We start from the raw sequence: 18,933 nt of genomic DNA on the forward strand, positions 1-18,933 counted from the left end.
CACACACACACACACACACACACACACACACACACACACACACACATATTCGAATATATTCGAATATATTTTTGTTCTTCAGTATCTTGTTTAATTTCATAGGTAGTAAGGTCTCTCTTGCCAATGAAATCTTGATCTTATTGGGACGTCCCTGATTAAATAAAGGTTATAGTGGGAAAGTCTTTAATATACATACATATGCATTCCAAATTCCATAGTCTGGAAAATACGGTAATATAAAGGGTATTATCAACAAAAGTACACAGAAAAAGAAATCCTACCAGTTACCCATATGAAAATTCAGAAGTGATGTAAAATATCGCAATAGTCAGAAACTGGCAACCCTTTTGAAGTAGAACAGCACCACCTACTGGAGCATCCCCAGGCCTGCAGAACGCGTCTGCACTTTGAAACTTTCATGGGACTAAATTCAGTTTTTCCCTCATCTGTTCTGTTCATTAACTACTGCAGAACGTTTATACTAATAATGAGTCTGTTGATGGAGTCAGTGTGTCCGCAACCGCAAGTAGGTAACGTGAGAGTGACGAGGACACGTGTACCCACAACTTTGGGGAAAATAAAACAAAAGCTACGACATGTGCTGACCATGGTGCTGATCCAAACACACCACCGTATCTGATCGAATCCACCTCCAAAAACACTGCAGGGTGTCATACTGCTTAATAATGACTATTACAACAAAGGCCTCACTCGGGTCTTTTTTCTTTAACGGTGAAGGGCTGTCATGCTATAGTTGTAGTTAGTGTCAATGACTTTATACTTTATTTTTTTCTGGAACAAGCCAACTGTCACCTTTGGTCTGCAGGTTTTTTTTTAGTTTTGTTAGTAATAGAAAACATCTCGACTCCCATAGTAGACTGAAGCTACACTAACCGGTGTACGCCTGACAACAAACCGCGCGTACCTCTCCATAACACCCCGCCCACCCAGTCGCCATCACTACCGTCGCAACAACGGCTAGCTAATGTAGCTTAGCGCTGTCGTTGGGGTCGGAAGTGAAGTCTGTCCGTCTCTTTATGAACATTTAAAACGCGGACCGGACCGCACCACGGTAAGAGCTGCAGGGACAGGACCTGTCTCCAGGATGTGCTCCGTCGTCGGATGTGACTCGGGGCGTCGCGGCACGCAGCGGTTCAAGTTACCGGAGGACCCGGAGAGGAGGCTGGAGTGGGTTCAGTTTCTCGCCACAGTCAACACGCAGCGATTTAAAGAATCGTCCTGGACAGACATCACGATTTGCAGCGAACACTTTGAAGATGACTGTTTTGACAGCCGGACACGGAACCATCCGGGTGTGACCGGTAAGGTCCAGCTGACGTTGAGACCCGGTGCTGTCCCATCACTGTGTCTCCGGTCAGAAGAGACAACATGTGTGGTGAGTCTACTTTGACAGCTGTAAACATTGTCTCTATCTCACTTAAACATCAGAACCATCATCACCTAATGTTTGACATATATGTAGTTTATAGTATATATACATCTGATCTGGGGTTGTTTTTATACATGAAGCCTAAACTAACTGAATTGTATTGGCAAGTACTGTTACAGTCAAAGAATTGTTCTATTGTCCCCAGATAGACAAGTAGGTGTTTACTTGTTTATCAAATAAAGTTAAGACGCACTAACAAAGCAGAATTACAATTTTATTGTCAAGTGACATCATTTTTTTCTGTCTTTAATTTCAAAAACGTAAATAAGAGAGATGCACAGGTTAGGCATTTATACTGTACACATTTTCATTTGTTGCTTCGTGTGTTTATTGCATGTCTGACTTATTCCCTCGTGGGCTCACATTTGAGACTCAATATAAGAGTCATAAGAGGCAACACGGTTAAAACCTGTTACACTCTAAATATGAAGGAGGTGCAGATCCACATGTTTTTTTTTTTTTCAAAAGCAAACTGACTGTTAGTGCTGATCCACGTCTTGTGTTCTGGCGTGTTATTGATTTTAGCTACCACACAGCAGTGCTATGCAGGGCTCAATAGTAAGGCTAGCCCGTTAAGTGCCAAAGTTAAGTGGCATGCCGGGCTGGTAAATCTAGCAACTCACACGCCTGATCGGGCAAGTGGTTGAAAAAAAAGAAGAATTAAACACATTGTTTTGTTTTTTCCAAAGCTGGGAATGGAAGTAAAGTAAATCAAAACACATGGTACTTTGACATGGACCACACGTATTTTTTAATGTACTTGTTTGTTGCTTTTGGTTACAACTACAAGCTTTTACTTTTGTTACTCTGTGTAGGAGCCTGAGGAAACCACAGAAGTTGCTTGTCTGCGTGATCAACTTAAAACATGTGATGGCCCTACTACCTTTTCTGAAGAGTCAATGGGTAAAAGTGTTTGATTATAAAAAAATGTGTTTTTGAAAATGAACCGCATGCAGTGAAGGATTTTTCTCACACTTTAAACTTAATTTGCAGCCGTCCAAGGAAGCCCGACTGAGGTCGTCTCGTGTTCAACTGATACTTCAAACGCTTTTGTATCTGGCCAGATGCAACCAAAACATATGGATTTTGATTTGATCGGACAAAAGTACGTTTTCTTAACTTTCTGCTTGCTTTGGCTACTTTTCACATCAGGTTGAGGTTTTAATATTTGTCATCTACATTGATGTTTCAGAGCTGCACTCCTGCAGATGAAAGGGAAGTACGTCGTGAATGAAAAACGTCTCCTCAAGTTGTTCAGCCGCAAGTGCCCGTCCTGTGGCTCTCAGGTGCAGATGGAGAAGGTCACCTGTGGGTTGCTCATGATCTTAAACCAGCAGTGTCTTCAGTGTGACTACAGAAACCAGTGGAAAAGCCAAGTCGATGCCAGCGTCCCAAGAGCTGAGGATCAGCACCTGACAGAAGTAGAAGAAGTAACTCCAGAGAGCCAGCAGGTAGGACTCTAATAGTCAGACTTACGACAACTTATTTAGGCAGTATCCAGAAAGTATCGATAAGAAAACCACACACACACACACGCACACACACGCACACACACACGCACGCACGCACACACGCACGCACGCACACACACACACACACAACACTCTTCAGTATTGTCTAAGCCTTATGCTGAGGGTTTATAAACTGTTTGGTTAGAATCATAATACATTCTCTGCTTGCACTGTCTTCTTGTTTCAGTTGTAATACTCAAGACAGTCTACTCGTATCGGCTTACGTTTCTACTCATCCGCTCCTTGTCATTGTGTCACAGGCTGTGCCAACTGGGGCCACAGGGGCCCATGAGATTGTTGCAGTTATTGATGAGCAGAGCGAGCCAATCGATGAATCGAGTGGTCAGGGGGACTTGGATTCAGACGACGATTGGAAGCAAGCGAACGGCTCTTCTCATGCTAGAGTGCTGATAAAGAAAATTGAGGAGGAAACCGAAGAGGAAGACGACGAAGAAGAAGACGACGGCGACGAAGAGGATGTGGATGAAGAAGAAGAAGATGGTGATTATCCCCCACTTCCTGTCAAACACAGTCGGCTCTGCACAGAGTGTGGGGTGCTTTACAATAAACAGAGGCCTCACACATGTGAGCACAAGATTAAACCTTTTTCCTGCAACATTTGCGGTAAGAGATGTGTCAGCGAGAAAGCCCTGATTACTCACAGCAGAATCCACGACGAGAACTACGAGTACCAGTGCAAATACTGTCACGCTACGTTCAAAACAAAGGTGGACAAGATCACCCACGAGCAGGTCCACGTGATTCAAGGAAAACCCTATAAATGTCCCGACTGTCCAGAGACTTTCGCCACAAATAAGGAGCGCAGAATCCACCTGGAGGATCACAGAGGCCCCCAACAGTTAAAATGTCCCATCTGCGGGATTGACTTCCTCTGGCCCCTTTCTCTCCAGAGACACTTGGCCGTGCACACGGGAGACAGGCCGTTCAAGTGTTCAGAGTGTCAACGCGGCTTCAAGCAGGCAGGCCACCTGAAATCCCACATGCGCCTGCACACGGGGGAGAGACCGTATAAGTGTCCGCATTGTGACAAATGCTTCAATCACAACGTGAGCCTGAAGAGTCACGTCCAGCGTTACCACTCGCCGGGCTCTGAACGTGAGCGGATGAAAGAGAAGAGAAACAAAAGGGCAAGTGACACAAGTGATGCTCAGGATAATTGGAACAAAAGAGGTGCAGATTCAGGGCTGGACAATGTGGAGGACGAGCAGGACACAGAGGAGGAGGAGGAGGAGGAGGCGGCGCAGAGGGAGATGATATATAGACCTAAAAAGAAAAGCACAGGTAGGCCCATCGGAAGGCCTAAGCGTCATGAACCAGGCTACTCGGAGGAAGGCCAGTCTTCAAACGCCAAGTCTGGAAAACCGAAAGCGCGGAAGTCAAAGAGAACACAATGCAGAGATGAAGAAAGCGAGGCCAAGCCAAGCGACAGCGGCACGTGTGATTCGGCGGAAGAGGAGAGCAGCAAGGAGGCGATCAAGAACACAGCGAGATCAAGGGGAAGACCAAACAATTCTGATAGTGACTGTGATTTTGACCCAGAAGAAAGAAAGAAAAAGAGGTACAGCAGCGGTAAAAGCTCGGGGAAGCGTCGGGGAAGACCACGGAGAAATCTTAAAGGCGACTCTTAGAATGAACTGAGCTGAAGGAATGAATTTGGTTTGAACGACTGTGAAAAGAAAGGAGCCACATAAAGTGGATATTAGACTGATTTCATAAGACAGGCAAAGCACTTACACCTAGGCCAGAGTGTAGGTGACATTTCATCGCCTTCTGCTGTTGAAGGAGGCAGATTGCAAACAACTGAAACGGCTCCCATGTGGCAAGTGTGTAGTAGAACTACAGTGGCAGACACACACAAAAAAAAAAAAAAAAGTGAAACCGCTAATGGCGTTTTCTAAAGCCATTGTCTGGTTTGTTCATCTGGGCCACCGTAGAAGCATGGCGGCCGGATCCCAGAAGAGGACACGCTCTGTATGTAGATACAAACAGATCATTCTAAGATAAAAACACAACGATTCTTATTTTCAGGTGATTTTGCACTTAAGAAAACGTACTTATTAATATTGTATTCTATTCATGAAAATAGATCCCCCTGAATTCTACACACTATACCTTTTTTAAGAGAAGCTCTCGCTTTGATTTGAAAATACTATTGAAGCCTGTTACCTGATCAAATGGTCAAAGTGGATACAAGTATATTAAACAGGGCTGATGTTAAGTGCCTGCATTCTTTTCTGTTGTAAGTTTCTAATACTTAAAATACTGCCATATGTAATGATGATTGATCTTTGAACAGCTGGAAAGTCAGTCTCACGTGCTGCTGAGAAGAGTTAGATTTACTTCAGTGTACATCTAACAGGTAGATGGTATGTGTGAAACCATTGACCCTCAGAAGGGTTGGGTGTAGATTTGAACAGGATTGAAGGTTCTTCAAAAGAACCTTGTCTATGACATTCTCACTTCAGTGCAGTGAATAATATGTTTGATATGTCTATATCATAACGTTATATTTGTTTTGACAGATGAGCCATGTGCTACTTTGCGATACGTCGTTGATAAAACATTAATAAACAATACATGAAACAATCAACTTGTTGTTATTTTACATTTATTCAGGTCAAATCGGGGCGTAGTAATGTGGGTGCACGTTCTACTGAACGCATGCGTGCTCTCGCGGCCATTGGGGAACACTTCCTGTATCAGAGCTACCTCAGCGCGACGGGCCGGGATACGCCTGATACCAAACCACGCGAACCCTGCCATCAAACCCCGCCCGCCAACAGATGGCTAGCTGTTAGCTCCTGGCCGTTTGGCAAGTTGAGACAGGAGTCCACACCGAGCTCTGTCTTCCAGTCCCCGTGAACATTAAGCCGGTCGGCCGCGTTTAAAGCTGGAGGACAGAACAGGATGTGCTCCGTGCTCGGATGTGACTCCGAGCGCCACGGTGCGCAACGTTTCAAGTTACCTGAAGACCCGGAGAGGAGACTCGAGTGGGTTCAGTTCCTTCTTGAAGTCAACGGGCAACGACTCAAAGAATCGTCCTGGACTGATATCACCGTTTGCAGACACCATTTCAAAGTTGATAGTTTTATGAGCCGGACTGGCACTGGCACGGTGCAGCTGAAGTCCAGCGCTGTCCCGTCACTGTGCGTCAAGTCAGAGCCAGACGAACCTGAGCCGTGCCAGGTGAGGCTAGAATATGTGATGATTCTGCTTCGACATCATAAATTAGTACAAAGAAATACACAAGTTACACCTTCTTACTTACACAGCACATCAATCAAAAGCCACTGACTATTGTTGACACCATTATATTATTTCTGCTTTGTTTTGATAAACGCATCTGGGTGAGAGGGCGGAGTCAACTCTCACTATGTGTAGCGCACTGTTTTTATTCACAAAGTGGTTTTAATTGCTTATTAAATTAATACATGATTAAAATGCACCATTAGAAAGTAGGCCAGAGCCACAGAACAAATATAGTACCAAATATCAAATGCAGTTGGTAAATGTTGTTACTACAACACACGGACAGTCTTTGCTACAACTACAAGCGTTTACCTCTGTTACCTTGTGTAGGAGCCTGAAGAAACCACAGAGGTTTCTTCTCAGTACGAAGAAGTGAAGAGACGTGATAGTCCATCCTCCTGTTCTGATGAATCAGGGCCGCCTTCAACAAGTGAGGAACTTGACATGTTTATGTGTTAATAAAAATAGAGTAGGTATTCATTCCAATGTAGTGTTTTCATGTGAATAATAAATGTTAAATTGAATTTGCAGCTGCCAAAGAAAGCCCAGCGCCAAGTGATGTTCCAGACGCTTTCATGTCTGATTATGGTCAGATGCTACAAAACATTGTGAACCTCGATATGATCAGGGAGAAGTAAGATAATCTTTTAACGAGTGTACTTTGATTGCACCAGGTTTAGCTTCTCAAAAGCTGCATCTCACTATTTTAATGAAACTCGTGTTTCAGAGCTGCACTCCTGCAGGTGAAAGGGAAGTACGTCGTGAATGAAAAGCGTCTCCTCCAGTTGTTCAGCCGCAAGTGCCCGTCCTGTGGCTCTCAGGTGCAGATGGAGAAGGTCACCTGTGGGTTGCTCATGATCTTGAACCAGCAGTGTCTTCAGTGTGACTACAGAAACCAGTGGAAAAGCCAAGTCGATGCCAGCGTCCCAACAGCTGAGGATCAGCACCTGACAGAAGTAGAAGAAGTAACTCCAGAGAGCCAGCAGGTAGGACTCTAATAGTCAGACGTGCTACAATCCCAACACACAGTGTCTGTTTGTGCATCCAAGGAAGGTTTTACACTAAAAACATTCACAATATACACTGACCAATATGTGACAATTTCATGATTATATATTTTGGATATGTTGGATAACTTCAAAAGTCATTTAACGAGCAGTGAAAACATGCAGTGATTTCTCAGCTTCCCGCTTCTCAAATGGGAGGTTTTGCTGCTTCTCCTTCTCAAATGTCATTGCAAACTGAACATCTTTGGGTTTTGGACAAAACAAGACATTTTTATACATCACCTTGGACTCTGGGCAGTGGTGATTGGCATTTTACACTAATTGGACCAAATTAATTGATGAGTCACACCTGCATTAGTTTGGAAGTATTAATCATCGTGTACGGACTTTGAAGATGTGGCATTTTACTCAATCCCATTTGTGTCATTAAATCTTTCACAGATGTTGTCAGCAGACGACAGCTGCAGCGGTATCACCGACATGTCTGAGATGGCCCCCGCTATTAGTGAGGAGAGTGATCCCATGGACGAACCGGAGGAATCAGACGAGGATTGGCATCCAGAGGAGGAGCTCTCACTGGTGAGCGAAATTCATGATGAATCTGAGGAGGAAAATGAAGAGGAGGAGGAAGATGATGATGATCCTCTACCTCCTGTCAAACGCAGCCAGCTCTGCACAGAGTGTGGGGTGCTTTTCAATAAACAGAGGCCTCACACATGCGAGCACAAGATTAAACCCTATTCTTGCAACAATTGCGGTAAGAGATGTGTCAGCGAGAGAGCCCTTAGATCTCACAGCAGAATCCACGACGAAAACTATGAGTACCAGTGCAAATACTGTCACGTTACGTTCAAAACAAAGGTGGACAAAATCACCCACGAGCAGAGTCACCTAACTCAAGGAAAACCCTATGAATGTCCTGACTGTCCAGAGACTTTCGCCACAAATAAGGAGCGCAGAATCCACCTGGAGGATCACAGAGGCCCCCAACAGTTAAAATGTCCCATCTGCGGGATTGACTTTACTCAACGAGGTTATCTCCAGAGACACTTGGCCGTGCACACAGGAGAGAAGCTGTTCAAGTGTTCAGAGTGCCAACGCGGCTTCAAGCAGGCAGGCCACCTGAAATCCCACATGCGCCTGCACACGGGGGAGAGACCGTATAAGTGTCCACATTGTGACGAAAGCTTCAATCACAACGTGAGCCTGAAGAGTCACGTCCAGCGTCACCCGTCGGGCTCTGGACGTGAGCGGATGAAGGGTAAAAGAAACAAAACTGTGAGTGACGCGCAGGAGAACAACAGAGGCACAGGCGGTGGGCTTGGCGTTAAAGAAGAGGAGGTGCAGGAGGAGAGAAAAGCTATGCCAAAACGTAAGAGGAGGAGCACAGGTAGACCCATAGGAAGGCCGAAGAGAAGTTCAGAAGGCAGCTTGGGGGAAAAGCGAGGCCGGCGTTCAAACAGTAAGTCTGCCGGCGCTCAAGAGCACAAGTCAAAGAGAGCACGCTGCAGCGACGGAGCAACGGAGGGCGAGCCGACCCGACCCGACCCGAAGGGGTGTGTCCTCTGACCCGACAGAGCAGGAAGAGGAGAAGAGTGAGGAAGTCTCATCCAGCACAAGCAGATCAAGAAGAAAGGGAAAAACATTCTGATGGTGACCCGGATTTTGACCCAGAAAAAATAAATAGAGACAGCAGCCAGAACCGTGGTAACAGCTCAGGGACGACCAGGAAAGAATCGAGTCGAAGACACTGAAGATTAAAAAAGGAAAGTTGAGTTGGGCACTTATATTAAGATAAATACCATTTATAGTGTTCTGCAGAAGTGGTATGTTTTCTACGATATATTTTAACATTTTAAGTATTATGAGGAACTAAACATGAAATCCGAGGATCAGTTCTTTTAAAACTTAATTGCTTTTCACTTTTTTTAAGAGATAGTGCCACTTTGATTTCAAGATACTTCTGAGTCCTGTTCAAAATGTGTAAATAGATTAAAGTGGGATAATATTAGGTTCCTGTTGTAAATGTTTCATAATACTGTTATGTACTGAATATGAAGCCAATGTAAAGAAAACTAAAATCACCTGCATGGTTAAATACCACGAGGGTCAAATGTGGAAACGTGTTTGTAATTGGTGTGAACTGACCCTTTAATTGAACTTGTGGCGATCATTTTTCTGAGTTCAACAGCGCCATCTGCTGGTGTCGTCCCGGTTCTGCATATCAGTAGCTCACACTGGAGAGAACGCTACGGAAATGGCGGACACAGCGCAGAAAAAACGCAGATATAGCGCAAAGCGAAAGGCCAAGCGCACAAAGCTCGTTCCAAAACCAGAGTGACGCACACTGAAGATGAAGATGAGGATGAGGAGCGACGAGGAGTTGTCCTGTCCTCTGATGGACAGATGTGTGATAATTAGTTTAAGATAAATATGGAAGGAGGGGCCGACTTTGAATGTTGTGTTTACAAGTTGCTCACATGGGTGTGAACTTCCGATACATTATAGGAAAGTTGAGGCAAAGTTAGTTTTAGTTTACAACGACCGAGTATCTGTTTTGCACCTATTTGATGTGAAAACGTGTAAAACACTTTAGGTAAAGCCTCAATGCTGTCCTAAACCGACCTGCAAATATATGATACCTTTACTCTCTTTATGAAAGTGCAAAAATAGATATGGACCACATTGGACCAGGGCCAGATTAAAAACCACTAACATTATCCTGATCAAATCTGGATTATTTGATCCCACAGAGACTAAAGACACATCTCACAGACGGAGCGGTGCCTTAAATAATCTGGTTTATTTGGGATTATCTTGTCCAATATTGCACAGTTTAAGTATGGTGTCTTTTGAAAGAGCCAATGTGGTCTAGATGTGGTAAAAGCAGTGAAATCTCCTTCTCCACTTTTACAAATCAAATAAACTGTCTGAGAAGTTTGAGGGAGGTCAGAGACTTTGTAGTGGGTTGGTGGTTTTGCCTGTCCTCGCTCTCTGTCCTTCTCTCCAGCCCCTGCTCACTCCCAGACCTGCCAGTCCTGGTCACATGACATCCCCTCCCACCTACACACCTGTTCCCACTTTCCTCATCAGACCTGTAGTTTCTAGAAAACACACCTAAAAGATGTTACTCTACTATATTTTTGGAGTTTTACGATAAGTAATTGTTCTTTGTATATAAGAAACATTTCACCAACAAAGACCACACTTCTTATGATTGCAAATTAGTTTGAAATAACATGACATACATCACAAAAAACATAATAAATAGGAGAACTGAAGCCACCGGGAGATAATTGACACACTTATACAGGGAGACACAGGTTGTTGAATCAGGAGAACCTTAATTTACAGTGAACAAATACATTTATTACCTGGAAGACTTGCTGTGGTAAATGGAACCATGAATTCTGCTGTCTACCAACAAATCCTGAAGGAGAATGTCCGGCCATCTGTTCGTGACCTCAAGCTGAAGCACACTTGGGTTCTGCAGCAGGACAATGATCCAAAACACACCAGCAAGTCCACCTCTGAATGGCTTAAGAAAAACAAAATGAAGACTTTGGAGTGGCCTAGTCAAAGTCCCGACCTGAATCCGATTGAGATGCTGTGGCATGACCTTAAAAAGGCGGTTCATGCTCAAAAACCCTCCAATGTGGCTGAATTACAACAATTCTGCAAAGATGAGTGGGCCAAAATTCCTCTACAGCGCTGTAAAAGACTCATTGCCAGTTATTGCAAACGCTTGATTGCAGTTGTTGCTGCTAAGGGTGGCCCAACCAGTTATTAGGTTTAGGGGGCAATCACTTTTTCACACAGGGCCATGTAGGTTTGGATTTTTTTTTCCCCTTAATAATAAAAACCTTCATTTAAAAACTGCATTTTGTGTTTACTTGTGTTATCTTTGTCTAATATTTAAATTTGTTTGATGATCTGAAACATTTAAGTGTGACAAACATGCAAAAAAATAAGAAGTCAGGAAGGGGGCAAACACTTTTTCACACAACTGTATATGATTGGCTGAGGGAGGGCGTGGCGAAATCGCCCACTGTCAGCTGATAGAGTAGGAGCCAGAGAGAGAGTTGTGAGTGAATGAGAGCATACAAACACTGTCCTAATGTAGGAGGTTAGAGTAAATCCCAACATTTTACATAGTTAACTATTTTACAATTGTTACCCCCTGGTAGCATTGAAGACTGGTCGGCTGAAGTGAGGTTGAAAAGCTTGCAAGTTCATCTGCCAATTTGCCAGATGATAGACCTTCACGTCAACAGGGAGCCCCCCAGGAAGCCTGACCAGTCATATAAAATAAAATAAAATACTTTACTAGAAATTTTGACGAGTGGTTTTGCCTGTGGCTTACCTCAGAGCTGTGCAGCTGTCCTCTGTGGAGCACCCTGGTTCATCCACAACATGACACCTCAACATTCTAATTCTAAGTTTAAGCTGTTGCAAGTAACTCCACAAATGATCCTTTTAACATTGTTAAGCTGTCTATGTTTGCAAATTCATATTCAAATGATAATCTGTTGCATCCCGTGTACTGTATGGTAACTATATCCACACCCAAATCTCACCTGCACCTGAGTTTGGGAATTAGTCAGTTGATGGATTTAAGACCTTAAAGCTGTTGTGAACTGAATTATTTGGTGGATAATAGTTAAATACCTCCATCTCCTCCTCGGTGGTAGTTTTAGGCTGAACGCGACGCGCAGTCTCCAGCAGGTCCTGTGTTTCTTTCAGAGCTGCTGCGTTCCTGTTTGTCTCCGCTCTCTGTTCGTCCATCTGGGCTTTATAGAAATAAATATAGATATAAATAAATGGATATTCAGCATTTTTAATGTAGGTAGACCATTTTGACTTGGTCATTTTAAAAGTAGCTCGCAAGCCGAAAAAGTGTGGGCACCCCTGAAATAAAGGTTTCACAGATTTGAAAGCGTCACGGCTTCCCCTCAAATCTTTAATACGCTTTCTCAACAGAGGTGCAAAACACGGGTCGGTCTCCCAGCGATCTAAATAAAGTTCCTCTTAACTTCCCCCCTCCTACAGCTGTCTGATCCCATAAAACCGGGATACGCCATGTAGCAAACCACGCCACCCCGGCCGCCTAGCCCCGCCCATTCCGTTACCACCACAGCCCCTAGCTAAATGGCTAGCCGTTAGCTGCCACTGTTGTTAACGTCGACCCAGAACCTTCCAGTTCTCTTGCAGTAAACAAAGCTGTGCGCACCACGGTAAGAGCTGCAGGGACAGCACGTGTCTGCAGGATGTGCTCTGTCCTCGGATGTGAGTCGGGGCGTCGCGGCGCGCAGCGCTTCAAATTACCGCAGGACCCGGAGAGGAGGCTGGAGTGGGTTCAGTTCATTTTCGAAGTCAACGGGCAACGACTTAAAGAATCGTCCTGGACCGACATCACCGTTTGCAATGAGCACTTTACCGATGACTGTTTTGAACACGTGACCCCGGTGACTGGCGTGCTGTGGGTCCAGCTGAAGCCGGACGCTGTCCCGTCAGTGTGTGTCAAGTCAGAGCCCGGCGAACATCTGGAGAGCCCGCAGTCCGTGGTGAGTCTGCGTGGACAGATGTGTGGCATCTGTTACTTGTCCCCGTCCATGTCCAACAAATCCAGCTGACTGGTTTATTCTCCCTTTGACCCAATAGCACCATGTTGTCATTTACACACGCTGCTTTCAGTGGCTCTAAATCTTAGTCAATAAGTGTATAATAAGGGATCAATCATCGTGGCAACAGGTCAGTGCCAGAGCCACTATTACATGTACACAAACATCACTTTTTTGAATTAATAAAGTGTTTCTTAATTAAAGGAATGCTACTCTAATCTAATCAGCCTGTACAAAGGAGTTTGGTTTGCTTGTTTGCACTACAGGTGATTTCATACTTCTTTATTACATATAATTAACACAATTTTGTGTGAGACTCATATTTGAGACGCATTAGGAGTTATAACTAGTAACTTTGCCCTTTGTTCATTTACATATATATGACTGTAAACTGTACGAATCAACATCCTTCATTAAATACATATTTACTGTCCACCTTCTTTCACACAACATGAAGCCTATATTCACTAAATCACAGCCCTATATTTTAATATTCACAAGTGTTACTCCACGTCTTGTGTGTATTGTGCAGCTTGATTTGAATTCTTAACTTCACCCCCAAAATAACAATTTGTATATCAATCGCCACACTTTTGAAGAAAACTGCACTACTCGTCAGAGCGACACCAGACAAGGCCTGTTTATGCAGACGTGTTTTAAATACTGATGTTTGAGTGAGAATGCTTTGGGTTTGGGAAGAAGTGAGCACACTACTGGATGAAAGAGACTTGGATTATACTGCACAAGTTGCGTGAGAGTTCGTAGAAAGATGTTTAGATATAGTTTTGCTGTTTGTTGAAATCGTCTCCGTTTACTTCACTTAATCAAGACTGTTCTCTGTCTTTGGATTCTTCCTACCTCCATTCACCATGCAGTCGTTAAATATGCACATTATCTCGTCCGTGCACACAGAGAGCTGTCATTTATTTTAAGTCAAAACATATGTATGGTACTCTAAGGTGCTCAGAAACACCGTTTTAGTGGGCTAGTGTAGTGCCCGTTCAGAACATGCTGGTTTGGAAGAGGCCAAATGCTTGGCGAGTGGTTCTGCTGCTTCCTCAGAGATTTACCTGCCATGACATAGTTGTGTAAGATACCCAAGTATAGCAGCTCCTTGCGGTCAGTCACACGGTCGAAATGCATTCTGGTTCACGGGAAAAAACACCAGTGGCAGACTTAACAGTTAGGCAAGGTAGTTAGAGAAAGGGGGACAAGTCAAGCTAGTCGGTGATTGCACGGGGCATCAAATCACTGAAGGTGTGGCTGCTCACATTTAGTAACACTGGTGACATCATCCAGCTGCAAAAGTGAACAGCAGTCAAAAAGGCTCGCTGCAGACGCCGTGCTCGACTCAGTCTGCAGAGCCCCGAAGCCCCGCCGCTGCTCGCTTGTTTCTTCTAAGTTTCTTCATTTATTTAGTCACACGTCGTGTGCCCAAATTGTACCAAATTCAACACGGCATGTCCTTGGGTTCCCAGCAATACACCTGTCAAGGTTGAGGTAGATCGGATGAACGATTCCCGAGATATGTGAAGGACACACAGACAGACAGAGATTCCTTGTTTTATAGCTTTTGTTTAACTACAAGCTTCTACTTTTGTCGTGTGTGTAGGAGCCTGTGGAAACCACAGAAGCTGCTTCTCAGTGTGATGACCTCAATAGTCCAACTTCCTCTGAAAATTCAAGACATACTTTAAGAGGTAAGAACCTCAACGTATTGCGTATATATATGTATATAAATCTGAAGAGGGTAAACTTTCTTTATATTTACATTTATAGGTTTAAATGCTTCAGATGCCATCATGTTTGGATCTGACCAGGTGCAACAAAACACCATGCATATTGATTTGAACAAGGAGAAGTGAGTTACACTTTTACAGTTGTGCTTATTATTCTGGACAGTTGACATTAGGTTGGCTTTTGAAATCTTAATTTTAACTGATTTTCCAGAGCTGCACTTCTACAGATCAAAGGAAAGCATGTTGTGAATGAAAGCTGCCTCTTCCAGTTGTTCCGCCGCAAGTGCCCGTCCTGTGGGTGTAAACTGCAGATGGAGAAGGTCACCTGTGGTGTGCTCATCGTCTTGAACCAGCAGTGTCTTCAGTGTGACTACAGAAACCAGTGGAAAAGCCAAGTCGATGCCAGCGTCCCAACAGCTGAGGATCAGCACCTGGCAGAAGTAGAAGTAGTAACTCCAGAGAGCCAGCAGGTAGGACTCTAATATTCAGACGTGCTACAACGTATTCAGACATTCTGACTGTAGTATCATGACATCAGAACCTTCTCATCCTCAAAGGACAAGGACATTATTTTGCGTTTCGTTTGCATCCTCTGATCAAAGAGAGAGACTGAGTTATATCATGATATAGTGTTACGTAGACTGCCGCTATGCTTTGGTTATCAGTTATTATCATTATAACACTAACTGTGAACATTATTAAAGAATAGGTTTTAGAACCACTGATCTACGTTGATGAATAGCACTACAGGTAAGAGGAAAAATCTGTATTTTTGATTTTGGGGTGAACTGTCCCTTTAAATGCTGCTTGTACTGACAGGTGCTTGACAGCACATTTACTCACCGTTGCAGTGCTGTTGTGGTCACACACAGAGTATGATGAGAACGTATTGAGAGGCTGTGTCATCCCACTGCACACATCTACAGGCTAATGTAACCGTCCACCATGCAGTTATTAAGCACACACTTTGAGTGCATGTGAGAGGAGCGGAGTGGTGAGGATTTTCCCTCCGCTCGATATCGCTTTGCGCTAAACTCCGATTTCACCTCGCTCCACTCAAATCGCTCCCCGCTCGCTCCAGAAGAAGAAACAAGCCGCGTTGTTTTTTTTACTTGGGCTGTAGCTTCAAATGTCTGTTGTAGCATTTTATGACATCACCCGAAAATAAATACTCAGTTTGAATATAGTGATTAAATGAGCCAGTCTTTTTATTTTATTAAGTCGACTTTCTTTAACGATGAGGCCGCGTCACTTTCCTTTGATTGCCGATAGACCGCCCTGTAAATACAGGTGTGTCCTTTGTGTGAGGTAAGTGGGAGAGACAACTCTTTTTTTTTTTTTTTTGACCGCATTGAAAATGTACTCTTTCTGTAAGATGCTTTGAAACACATTTTTAGCGTGTCGCATGCAGCCTTTGTTTAAGTACAAGAGGTACAAGCTTCTACTGTTGTCATTCGTGTAGGAGCCTCTGGAAACCACTGATTCTGCTCATCAGTGTGAAGACCTCAATAGTCCAACGTCCTCTGAAAAATCAGATATACATACTTTAACAGGTAAGAACCTCTACAAATTGCACACACTTATAAATAAATATATATATATATATATATATAAATATATATATATATATATATATATATATATATATATATATACATACATGAAGAGGGTAAACTTTCTCTACACCGTCACATTTGTAGGTCCACAAGCAAGTCCCGTGTCAAGTGTTGCCTCTGTGCCAAATTCGCCTGATGCTTCAGATGCCGTCATGTTTGGATCTGACCAGGTGCAACAAAAATCCATGCATATTGATTTGAACAAGGAGAAGTGAGTTACACTTGTACACAACAGTTGTGCTTATTATTCTGGACAGTTGACATTAGGTTGGCTTTTGAAATCTTCGTTTTAACTGATTTTCCAGAGCTGCACTTCTACAGATCAAAGGAAAGCATGTTGTGAATGAAAGCTGCCTCTTCCAGTTGTTCCGCCGCAAGTGCCCGTCCTGTGGGTGTAAACTGCAGATGGAGAAGGTCACCTGTGGTGTGCTCATCGTCTTGAACCAGCAGTGTCTTCAGTGTGACTACAGAAACCAGTGGAAAAGCCAAGTCGATGCCAGCGTCCCAACAGCTGAGGATCAGCACCTGACAGAAGTAGAAGTAGTAACTCCAGAGAGCCAGCAGGTAGGACTCTAATAGTCAGACGTGCTACAACGTATTCAGACATTCTGACTGTAGTATCATGACATCAGAACCTTCTCATCCTCAAAGGACAAGGACATTATTTTGGGTTACGTTTTGCATCCTAAAATGAAAAGAGAAAGGCTGAGCTGTATTATGATGTAGTATTATCTAATAGTTAGAAAACTGCCTGGACTTTTTGCAGATGGGGTCTTATTTTTGTTAATCTGGCTTCAACAATGTGTGCTGTGTAGACTTCTAAAAGCTTTACCCAAGTTGTTTTATTAATATTGTTCACAGGAAGTGTCGACAGGTGACAACCCCAGCAGCTCGGCGTTCTCTGAGATTGTTACTTTCAGCGATGAAGAAAGCGATCCGTCAGATGAAGGAGAGGAAGGCGATGACGGCGCGGTGAGCTCGGATGGGGAATGGAATCCAACAGAGGATTTCTTGCTGGCCGAAGAGCTCATGAAGGAGTCTGACGAGGAAACGGAAGTCGAAGGCGAAGAGGAGGACGATTTTGATTCCCCGTGCGGCCTCAAAATTAACGAGCTGTGCACCGAGTGCGGAAGCTTTTTCACCATTCTGAAGCGGCACATGTGCGAGCACAAAATAAAGCCCTTCTCCTGCAACATATGCGGCAAAAGATGCGTCACGGAGACGTCTCTGAAAAATCACAGCAGGATCCACGATGAAACCTACGACCACCCTTGTAAGTACTGTTATGTCACCTTCAAAACCAGGGTGGACAAACTCAAACATGAGCAGACCCATCAGGATAACAGAGATCCGTATAAGTGTCCCGACTGTCCGGAGACGTTCACCACCAGTAAGAAACGCAGGATCCACCTGGCAAATCACAGAACCCCGAAGGAGTACAAATGCGGGGTTTGTGGGATTGAATTTAAAGACGTGCATCATCTTCGGAGGCACTCTGTCGTGCACACGGGTTTGAAACCGTACCAGTGTTCAGTGTGCCAACGCGGCTTCAACCAGACCAGCCACCTGAAATCCCACATGCGCCTGCACACGGGGGAGAGACCTTATAAGTGTCCGCATTGTGACAAAAGCTACAATCACAACGTGAGCCTGAAGATTCACGTCCAGCGTTACCACTCGTCGGGCTCCGGACGTAAGCGGAGGAAGGGTGAGATAGATGAAAGGGCGAGCGACGCTGAGGACAGCGGGAATAAGAAAGGCACAGACTGCGACCTTGACTGTGCAGAAGAAGGTCGAGACGCGGAAGAGGAGGCGCAGAAGGAGAGAACAGATGTGCGGAAAAGTAGAAAGAGGAACACGGGTAGGCCGAGAGGAAGGCCGAAGAGGAACGCAGCAGGCAGCTTGGCTCCGGCTGGGCCCAAAAAAGGCAAGCGTTCAAACGCTAAGACTGCAAAATCAAAGGTGCGGAAAACCGGTTCCAGCGATGAGGAAAGTGAGGACGAGCAATCAGAGAGCGACACGTCCTTTGAATCTGCAGAAGAAGAAGAAGAGGAGGAGGAGGAGGAGGAGGAGGAGGAAGAAGAAGAGGAGAAGGAGACGGTGAGGAAGAGCACAGCGAGGTCAAGAGGAAGACCAAAAAATGACAGTGACACTGATTTTGACCCAGAAGAAGAAGAAGCAAAGAAAAAGAGGGACAGCAGCGCTAAGAGCTCAGTGAAACGTAGGGGAAGGCCAGCGAAGACTCGAGTGGTCTGAGCAACTCATTTGGTGTGAAAAGAAAGAACTGGATTGATATTGATCTTGAGTGTGTATATATATATATATGTAATATATATATATATATATATATATATATTAAAACAATTTGGAATATTAGAAACAAAACATCCTCACAGGCAAGCGTCTTTCTGAATGAAATGATCTTTTACTGCGCAGTAACGGAGGCTCATGAGTCATTCATTATTGAGTATTGGGTGCGTTGGCAGGAAGTGAGTAAGAATAATGGGAGTGTTGAGCTATAAAAGGCATGTTTATGCTGAAGTCGGGGAACTGTGGCACAGCCGGTTTCTATCTCTTTTTAGTCACTATAAAGCAGAATAATTATGTAACTTCAGAGAATTGTCAGTCTGGAGGGAAATATTCAGATGCAATGAATGGATTTTCTTCTAATAGACTCATTCAATGATAATGTTCATTTACACAAAGCCTTCATGTGTAT

General features: G+C 44.1%; 2 protein-coding genes and 1 pseudogene across 3 annotated transcripts; all 3 read left to right on the top strand.

Annotated features, from left to right (window-relative positions):
• The first annotated feature begins 970 nt into the window (after window positions 1-970).
• Window positions 971-4,630, top strand: LOC116387758 (zinc finger protein 429-like). 2 transcript variants are annotated; one of them, XM_031855133.1, is made up of 5 exons: window positions 971-1,396; window positions 2,266-2,353; window positions 2,444-2,555; window positions 2,643-2,901; window positions 3,222-4,630. In XM_031855133.1, exons 1-5 carry the CDS (start codon window positions 1,106-1,108, stop codon window positions 4,608-4,610), a joined length of 2,139 nt encoding a protein of 712 aa, XP_031710993.1. In that variant the 5' UTR covers window positions 971-1,105; the 3' UTR covers window positions 4,611-4,630. The 2 variants fall into 2 exon arrangements, with proteins under 2 accessions (XP_031710993.1, XP_031710994.1); XM_031855134.1 differs by lacking the exon at window positions 2,266-2,353 and having other exon boundaries at window positions 1,304-1,396.
• Window positions 4,631-5,873: 1,243 nt separating this feature from the next.
• On the top strand, window positions 5,874-10,349 carry LOC116387759 (RE1-silencing transcription factor-like; annotated as a pseudogene).
• Window positions 10,350-12,373: 2,024 nt separating this feature from the next.
• LOC116387418 (uncharacterized) lies at window positions 12,374-18,489 on the top strand. Its single transcript, XM_031854467.1, has 8 exons — window positions 12,374-12,802; window positions 14,472-14,559; window positions 14,639-14,720; window positions 14,810-15,068; window positions 16,061-16,151; window positions 16,299-16,425; window positions 16,520-16,778; window positions 17,076-18,489. Exons 1-8 carry the CDS (start codon window positions 12,506-12,508, stop codon window positions 18,468-18,470), a joined length of 2,598 nt encoding a protein of 865 aa, XP_031710327.1. The 5' UTR covers window positions 12,374-12,505; the 3' UTR covers window positions 18,471-18,489.
• The last annotated feature ends 444 nt before the right edge of the window (window positions 18,490-18,933 follow it).

The sequence above is a fragment of the Anarrhichthys ocellatus genome, unplaced genomic scaffold, assembly GCF_004355925.1.
Source record: "Anarrhichthys ocellatus isolate YVR2014 unplaced genomic scaffold, GSC_Weel_1.0 scaffold15, whole genome shotgun sequence".
Classification (NCBI taxonomy): domain Eukaryota; kingdom Metazoa; phylum Chordata; class Actinopteri; order Perciformes; family Anarhichadidae; genus Anarrhichthys; species Anarrhichthys ocellatus.